This window comes from Lepidochelys kempii, chromosome 3 (genome assembly GCF_965140285.1).
Source record: "Lepidochelys kempii isolate rLepKem1 chromosome 3, rLepKem1.hap1, whole genome shotgun sequence".
Lineage (NCBI taxonomy): Eukaryota > Metazoa > Chordata > Testudines > Cheloniidae > Lepidochelys > Lepidochelys kempii.
Window position 1 is genome coordinate 68,350,015 of NC_136382.1, and position 9,381 is coordinate 68,359,395.

Below are 9,381 nucleotides of genomic sequence, written 5' to 3' on the forward strand. Positions count from 1 at the left end.
GTGCCGGAATGTGCAGGATTCCAGAACATGGGAGTGGTCACCCTCCAAAACAGCCACTGCACGTTCTCTGAGGGTCAAGCTCAGGACTGTTAGAGGGGGAGACTGCTGTGCTACCAACTGCACTACGGTGGCTGGCTAAGATAATGCTAGACACTGCCAGCTCGAGGGTCACTGGCACCTGACAGCACAGCACCCTGCAGTCCAGGGCAAAACAAAAGAGAAGCGAGTGACATAACCCTCCTGGAGGCAGACCCAGCCCACCTGGCTACCCCTGGAGCTGCCCACTTATCCCCGGTGTTGCTGCACAGAACCGTCCCTACGCTTCCTCCAGAGGGGGTGGCAAAGGGAAAGTCTTCGCTGACCAGGAATTGAGCCCAGACCCCAGCAGGGAGTAGAGTGACCAGATAGCAAGTGTGAACAATCAGGACGGGGTGGGTAATAGGTGTCTATATAAGAAAAAAGCCCCAATATCGGCACTGTCCCTATCAAATCGGGACAGCTGGTCACCCTAGCCGGGAGAGCCCCGAACCACTCGAGCACCAGGGTCCGGACAGGCTGCTGCCTCTCTGCCCTGCACAAAGCGGACACACCAGCAGACGGAAGGGCTGTGTGCGATGGCTGGAGCGGAGGCCGGCCGGAGTTCACCAGGCCAAACGCCCTGTGAGCTGATGGAGGATGGAGTCTGAAAAGGGAGGCTGACCAAGGCAGGCGCGACACCCTTGCCCGGCAAAGGAGCAGGGAACGGCCTAAGGGGTGAGTCCCTGCGGCCCCGGGCAGGCGGCTCGGGTTGATCGCTCCCGCGGGAGGCTGAGCGCAGGGCGGGACCCCGCAGCCCCGGGCAGGGCGGGCGGGCTGGCTGGTGTAATGGAGGCGGAAGGAAGACACGTGACGTGACCGCCGCCGGGGCAGGGTACGGGCCGCGCGACCCGCCGGGGCCGGGGCCCTGGTCTCCTGGCTCCGGCCGGGCTGGGCCCCCGAGCCGAGGGGCGGGGGAAAGGCGGGACCCCAGCGGCGCCGGCTGGGCAGCGCTGCCCGAGGCCGAGGGGCGGCGCCAGGCTCTGAGTGGCCGGAGGCTCCTCGGCTGCGGCGGCCTCTGCGGGGCCGGGCCGGGCTCTGCCTCTGGGGCGGCGCCGAGGTGAGAGCGGGGCGGGCGGCCGCGCTGCGGGGAGCCAAGGGTGGGACCCGCCGCCCCGGGCGCCCCTCTCCCCCCTCACCCGGCCAACTGCGCTGCGGGGATCGGCCGGGCCTGCAACAGCCACCGCCCCGACCCCTGAACCCGCCGCCTCTGTGCCAGTGTTTAGCGCATTCACCGCCTTTGCCCCCGCTCCCCCAGCACTTACCTCAGGTGCCCCCCCCCCAATTAAGAGCCACGCTTTCTAGTAGTGCGGGACTCTGCTCGGACCTGTTGGGGCATCCGAGACGCACCAGCAGGGCGGACACCGGCTGCCCCGCGCCGCAGGGCCCAGCCCCGCGCCGCAGGGCCCAGCCCCGCGCCGCAGGGCCCAGCCCCGCGCCGCAGGGCCCAGCCCCGGGGCGAGTATTTTCAAAAGTCCAGTGGATGTTTGCAAAATTCTCCCGGGCCCGGCCGGCTCGCTCTCAGGGGGGCTGGAACAATTTGTAGAGTGGGGGGTGCTGAGAGCCATTGAACCAGACTGTAAAGCCTGTGTATAATGGCAACCACTTCAAGTCAGGGGGTGCTGCAGCACTCCCCGCACCCCTCGTCCCAGTACCTGTGCCCGCTCTCCTCTGGGGCAGGGGCCAAGGGAAATGACTTGTCTGTGCAATTTATTAAAGGCCTTCCCTAGTGTGGGTGTTTCCATCCCCTTCCTCAAATTAGCGAGGTTTGGGGCAGTTCTGAATCTTGTCGTTCATGATCCTGTTCAGAAATTGCTACAAGGGTTCTCAATTCAATTGGTTTTAAAATATTCGAGCTGGGTTTAAAACAAAACACAACCCTGTGCCTCAAAGTGATGAAGAATTACCCGTTATGGGTGTGATCATACCCATCCTTACATTTGTGGTTTTGACATGGCACTAGTACCATGTGGGGTACTAAATACCTTTAGATGTCATTGAAGTCTATGGGAGCTGAGGATGTCACTCACCACCTTGCCGGATCAGGCCCATTTAAATTAATGGGACTATTCATGGTCCAAAGCTGCAAGGTCCTGAACCACAGTCAGCTCTGAGAGAGGCCAGGGACTGGCTTACACACAAAATTTAGTTCAACCTAGGTACATCACTTGGGTGTGAAAAAATTCATACCCATGAGCACCTCAGTTAAGCTAGCCTAATCCCTTCTGTACATGCGGCTCTGTTGACAAAATAATTTTTCCATTAACCTCGTTACTGCTGCTCCAAGAGGTGGATTACCTACATTTATAGAAAAACCCTTTCTCTCAGGGTAGGAAGCCTCTACACTATGGTGCTATAGCAGGATAGCTACAGTGCCACGGCTGTGCTGCTGTGGCACCTGTGGTGTAGACATGGCCTAAAATGGAGTTGCTTGCTGAGGATTCTGGGACCTGTGAGAACTATTTAAGCAAAATTAACTGACTTGTTTTGATCATATTTAGTGATCTCTTAGGAGTTCGAGGTGTGACATGCACTTTCAGTATGAAAACGAGACAAGGGTTTGAAACAGCCCAGGGTGGGCCCATTTGAGAGTACAGTATCCACACCGAATAAGATGATGAGTAGCATCCCATTAGGGATCAAAAACTCAATGGCCCTCAAATGAAACTCTTACAGTTTGCGGGGTAGTGTTGGGAATCACCACATGAAGGCACACCAGCGTTGGGATCGATAACAACCAGTTATCCAAGTATGAGTGGCATAATTGTGAAGTACCAGAGGCAGTACTTGGCATGAGCAAAGGAGAACATAATGCTGGGAAAACGTTGGTCTATGAAACATGAACTATAATTCATTTTATTCAAAAATAAGTATTTAAAAATGTCATTTATTTTTTTATTTTATCTTTAGGTAACAATTCATCATTAATCAAGATGTCCTCAGCACCTGAGCCCCCAAACATTAAAAAAGAAGCACCCAAAGAGAAAGACAGTCGAATTCCAGGACTCAGGGGTGTCCGTACAACCACCCTGTTCCGAGCTGTGAATCCAGAGCTTTTCATTAAACCTGTAAGAGGCTCCTTCAGAGACAATATGTTTAAAGATGCATTTTTGAGATATATTTTTTTAAAAAACACATTTAAGCCACTAGTGTGATAAGTACCACCTAAGAATATTATAACTGAAAAATAGTTTTCACATTTTCCCAGTTTGATTACTTTGCATATTTGACATCACTTTGTGTGTAGTCAGTTTCTGTTTTCCCCCATCTATTGGTAGACTGTTCTGGCATCTAATACTCCTGGGGGAATTCTGCACCAAAAAATCCAAAATTCTGCACCAAAAAAAAAAAATCCAAAATTCTGCACCAGAAATTCCAAAATTCTGCATATTTTATTTGTCCAAATAATGCAATACAATCACACCAGTTTCACTTATTTTGGTAATTTGTTTAAACTACCATAGAGGAAAAAAATCACAAAAACTGTTCAGCATTTCCTAAACACATGAAAGTTAAGTTACAAATACTTGGTAACCAAGACCCTGCATTCCAGTTATAATCCTAGATTTTCATTTAAATTACATTACTTTTATTTTGGTGTTTGGTGTTCTGTAAAGTAGGCTGTCACTTTAAATTGCCCAGACTTTCACACGTGATAGTCATACAGTTTTGCTAATCATTGTCCTGCATTTTTTTTTAAATGGATAGGTAAAATAGATCCTGAGCTGTAATCTAACCCCATTGTGCCTCTCTGGCACAGGAAAAAAAGCGAGAAAGTCCATAAACCTTCCTAGCTGAGCATCCCGTTACTGTCATTTACAAAAAGGCTCCTTTATACCACTCTGGCAAGGTAAAGGAGCCTTAATTGCCTAAGCGTTTGTCTATACTGGCACTTTACAGCGCTGCAACTTTCTCGCTCAGTGGTGTGAAGAAATCCCCTGAGTGCTGGAAGTTTCAGTGCTGTAAAGTGGGAGTGTTGGCAGTGCACTAGCCCTGGGAGCCATTCCCCTCCTGGAGGTGGGTTTTTTTCAGCACTGGGAGAGCTCTCTCCCAGCACTGGTGCCGGGGCAGCTCTTTAATGTTGCCAGTGAAGATATGCCCTAGGAATGGGAACAATTAACTAACAATGGGAACATTAGCAGCCTGCCTATTTAGTTGTTACATTTCTGCTCTGCCTCAGGGACAGAGCCTGCTTCACACAGCCTTACGCCTCTAAGCCCAGGATGCAACAAGAGGCACAGAGTGAGTTTCTCTCACTCATTTGCAATCAGGCAGGCATCGAGTCCTTCCCCCCCCCCCCCAACATCTCTCCATGGAGGCACACAAGCCCAGCCTCCCTCCTCACCCTGGGGTGATCTGCTCTCTGCTGCTGGCTGCTTCCAGCAGACACGCCTGGGCTGCTGTAGAAGAGGCGTGTGTTCCCCACAGATTTCTTTGCTCCGCCATTTTTCTGCAGGGGTGCCAAGAAATCTGCAAACAGTATGAATTCTGCACCCCACACAGGGCGCAGAATTCCCCCAGGAGTAATCTAATGAGAGGAAAGGAGTACTTGTGGCATCTTAGAGACTAACCAATTTATTTGAGCATAAGCTTTCGTGAGCTACAGCTCACTTCATCGGATGCAAGGGACTCCCATGAGTCTGCAGAGTTTTATGATTTCATGCATTAGTTACAGGGAGCCTCTCTTCATATTTAAAAGGGTAAAAAAGAGGATTTAAATATTTTTTAAAGTTTTTAAGATGAAAGGACAAATGTTTGTTTTTAAAAAGTAAGGGTTTTTTCCATTTAAGTGCCACGAACTTGAGGGACCTTTTAGCTTTTAAGATCTGCTGTGCTCGCCTACTTCACCACTCTCTGCAGAATGTTGAAACCAGTTACCACTTTTTATGGATGATTTTTAACTTAATAATTGTTTAATTATAAATAATTGCAAAGTAAATTGAAAAACTAACTATGGTGGGAAAAATAGCCCAGAGATGTTTGCTTACTATTTTTAATGCCGTTTTATTAAATGATCTGATGTGGGAGGGTAATGTGGCAAATTACTTTAAACATTCTTTTACATATGATACTAACTTGGGTGCGGTGCTAATACTGCGGAGTGTTGATAATGCTGCTCGTGCGGCTGATCTTGGAGCTCCAGTGTTAGCTGCACGTGCAGAGAGTGCAGCATGCTAATTCAGCAGACCTCGATGTTATTCATAAAGAAAGACCACAGGCTCAGTTTGGTGGCGAAGGTACTCTGCCGGGTTTTTGGTCAGCAAAACACAGTACTGGTGCTTTGTCCAATGGCTCATAGGGACACTAAGACGTGTGCCCGTGACAACGTACAGGCTCAGTCAGCATAACAGGATACTGTCCCCTCGGCTGATACAAAGATGCCCCTCCTATGACTTCTCCTTTTATACATTGATACAGACAAGTTACATATTACACTCCAGATATTGTTAATTCCCATCCTTACACCTTGTATCTGCTAGTTCAAACAAAACATCCTCATCCATTATCCTGCCATCCCATCCTTATTTTATAAGGGGTCCGTGTGTTCCTGTATAATCTCTTGGGGATTTGTTTACGTTCTTATTTGAGAACTCTGTGTGTTTTTGTACAATCCTCTCTGGTCAGGAACTAACTTACTTGGTCAGCCAATACATGGTGTGTTACTATTACTGCCAAGGCCTACTTTGGGTCACAGCCTTCCGTTCACACTGCTAGTTATGCCTAGGGCTCCAGCAAAGCCTACAGGTTGAATATGCCAACTAATATTTTTGTTACAATATCCATTTTTGTAACTAAGTAGGTGAAATTCTGTTTTACATCTGCATAACCCAGAGACATTAGTAAGACTGCACAAAATTAAAAGGCAGAATTTGACCCATTTAATAAAAGTAGGTTTTGTGACAATAATTTGTAAATCCATTTTAGGAGAAATAAAATTATTTTGACAGGAGCACAGTGTATTGCCCCAGTAGTAAATCTAGATTGAATGTGTTGCAGAAAACTCTTATCACCTTTAGGAACTCTGCTTCTGGCCAATCCGTGAAACAATATTATGACCTGTGGAGGCTCAGAACATTGGATGTTGCCACACATGGTCTCTAAAAAGGGGAGAGGGTAGCTTTTTTTTTAACTTCATGATTGTTTCATAGAAAATATTTTTATCCTTGAAGAACATTATCCTCTTCCTCCTTTCTGAAAGCAAATGGCCTAGATGGTAGTCACCAATATTGTGTCAATTTGTGTCAACTGCTTGCATAGGTCTCAAAAGTGGCAGTGGTGTTATGTCATAAAGAGATGTCAGAGAGGGCCCCTGGTCACTTGGCATGCCAAGAGTAAAGAGCCTGATGTACATGATGGATCAAAAAACCAAAATAGCTGACTAAAAGTGCAAATTAATTTCTTTTGACAGAACAAACCTGTTATGGCTTTTGGACTCATAACAATTACCCTGTGTGTGGCCTACATTGGTTATTTACATGCAACACAAGAGAATAAAAAGGACCTCTATGAAGCTGTTGACAGTGAAGGAGCCAGGTATATGAGGAGGAAGACTTCCAAGTGGGATTAAAGAAGCTGCTTAATAACAGAGAAAGAGAGAGGAGTAATTGGCAATGTAGGCATCTGAATTGTTAATGTTAAATTAGGTATCTGCTAACTTTTCTATGCAATTCTTGGAATGATGTTTGTAAAATTTAATCCAATTTCCATTCCATTTTACAATGCCATGCCTGTACCTATAAACTTTACAGAAGAGATACAAAGTAATAAAGTGTTAAGAACAGTTGTCTGAGTTGATCATTACAGTGTATAGATAAAAGAAATAATTGTGAGCTGGAGACTATAGTGATAAGTGACTTCAGAAATCTTCGTGATAGTTTAATTCATCTTTTTATGGTCTGCTTTGGCAAGAAGGAAAGCAGTTTTAAAATTCAAGGCACATTGTCTGTGGGAAATGGTAGTTTGAGCTGCAAAATCTGCATTTTTAATATTGCATTTGCAACTAAAGATATTTTTTAAAAAGACAAAACATCTAATAATTTTTTTTAAAGTCCAGAAGTCTGTAAATACTGATCTAAAACAACCATTCAAAATGCTAATTTACTCTCTTATATAAATCCTTTGTTAAGACATCCTTTTCTGTTCATTTGAGTGATTGGTTTTATTTCTAAATTTGGTTTAAAAACTACATATACCTTCATTGGAAAATATGTGCCATCAATTTCTTGTTAGTCACTGGAATCAGGGTAGTCTAAAACACAGGAGATTCTAAAATGGTGAGGGTATTTTCTGTATTTAAAATGTAGTTAATCTATTTTTATATTAATAAAATTTACAAGTTCTACAGTTTCTGAAATAATTACACACACACAAAACAAGTTTACAAGAATATTAAGGTAAAAAAGTCAAGCATTCACAAGTTAGGAAATGCTAGAGTTAAGGTTGCCTGTTGAACCTTAATTCAGCCTCCTTGTGTATCTGTATTATAATCCAATCTTTAATTAGGTGATCATGTACTATTTTTTCTATAGAACACCTATCTCTTTCCACTTCCTAACTTTTGAGTGCTTGACTTTGCAACCTTAATAATTTTCTTTTAACATAGTTTTTTTGTCTCATTTCCTATGTTTTTAACTAAGCCAACTGATAAAACTCTATAGAAATTCTATCATGTGGTGTCATATTGACACCCGTATGAGTCATCAGCAGGGTTGGAAACTTTATAGCCACTTCACATGACTCTGTCATGTGAGCTAATGGTAGGTTGTCATCCTCTGAATAGACTCGCACTAGAGGGGAATGGTGTACATACTTTTCTAGTGGGTTTCACTGATACTTGTTGACAGAAAAGGAATTGTGAAACACAAGAATTTTGTGTTTCATTCCAAGCTCTAGTGATCACACAGTCTTCTGCTCATTCCCTTAAGAATGACCCTTTATGCCCCATCCACTTCAACCTGTCCCAGTCCTGTCTCTTCCCCTCCCCTGGCTCCTTGTCCCAGTCCCATTCTCACCTAGCCAGTCCCAGTTTCCACTCCTAAAACATTTTGTCCTGGTCTTGCCCCTCCAGAATCCTGTCCCAACCCCTCCCACTCCCAGTTCTCCCCCTGCACTCTGGCTCCTCACTAGATCTGGCTCCTCTACCATCTCAGCTCCTTTTCCCTGTCCCTTGCCCTACTAGTTATCAGTTCCAGTCTCCTTGCCTAGCCAGTCCCAGTCTCCTCTGGCTCCTCATCTGATCTCAGTCTCTCCCTCCTAGCTCCCAGTCCTCACCTATTTCCCTCCCTGTCTCCCAAGCTCCTTGCCATCCAGTCACAGTCCCCCTTCTCAGTCTTCTTGCCCAGCCAGTCAGTCATCTCCCACATCGCAGTGCCTAGTTGTCCTATCTTCTGCCAGCCTCCAGTTCAAGTATCCCCTCTACCTCTCCATGCAGGCTCCTTATCCCAGTCTACTCCCCTTACCTGTCTTCCCCGCTCTGGATATGGTCCCCTCTGCATTTGAATCAGTAGCTTGTTCCTTCACCCTGCGTGGACCCAGCAAAAGGGTCAGCGAGAGCAAATGAATGACAAGCTGTCTGCTGTCAGTCCAGCTGCCCTGACCTGGACCTGTCACAGCCCAGAGCTGTCACAGCTGGAAAAGCCCTGCTCAGCCCTGGGTTGAAGCATGCACAGTGCAGAGAGAATCTTCGGGATATTTAGTTATGAAAATCTAAGAAGTCTCTACTGAGCATGTGGAAACTGATTTCTCAAAGACTCATATAACTTGGCCAAATGTGGGTGGATTTTCAGTGACAGCAAAAAGCATGTTCCCAACACAAAGACCATCCTCTTCCAATTTTCAAGTCCCTGCTCCAAGGCCTGGGGGCACTACTAAAAGGTGGCTAGAATTTTTTAACATGGGCAAAACAAGATATATTTTTTCCTAGCCTTTTGTTTTATAGGACAGGATAAGAAAGAGCCTTGAGACTAACTCTTTCATTTAATAACTATTATGTGGAATTTTAACCAGATGATTCTTTCATTCATTGAAATATATTAAGCCTACATTGTTTCAATGGGCTTCAATCCTAGTGAGCAAGAACTACTCTGAAGGGGCTTGTGATATATGGGAATAATGCAAGAGTGGGTCCTTACTTATTTTGTGGTGTGATGGTGGCCTTAGAAGTGAGCGGTAGTAACAGTGAAAGAAGGGGAGGGGAAGGGTTTAGAACTGAGTCAAGGAGAAGGGTGTGGTGAATGCAGCTATGAGACTATGCAGTGGAAGGTCTGGCTGCAAGGGCAGGTGTGGTGTTTGTTGTTGGAGTGGGGA

General features: G+C 46.0%; 1 protein-coding gene across 3 annotated transcripts; it reads left to right on the top strand.

The window, feature by feature from the left end:
• The first annotated feature begins 336 nt into the window (after nucleotides 1-336).
• On the top strand, nucleotides 337-6,856 carry SMIM8 (small integral membrane protein 8). Of its 3 annotated transcripts, none has more exons than XM_073336622.1 (3): nucleotides 337-753; nucleotides 2,986-3,143; nucleotides 6,485-6,856. In XM_073336622.1, exons 2-3 carry the CDS (start codon nucleotides 3,009-3,011, stop codon nucleotides 6,641-6,643), a joined length of 294 nt encoding a protein of 97 aa, XP_073192723.1. In that variant the 5' UTR covers nucleotides 337-753; nucleotides 2,986-3,008; the 3' UTR covers nucleotides 6,644-6,856. The 3 variants fall into 3 exon arrangements, with proteins under 3 accessions (XP_073192723.1, XP_073192724.1, XP_073192722.1); XM_073336623.1 differs by lacking the exon at nucleotides 337-753 and adding an exon at nucleotides 809-910; XM_073336621.2 differs by lacking the exon at nucleotides 337-753 and adding an exon at nucleotides 927-1,135.
• The last annotated feature ends 2,525 nt before the right edge of the window (nucleotides 6,857-9,381 follow it).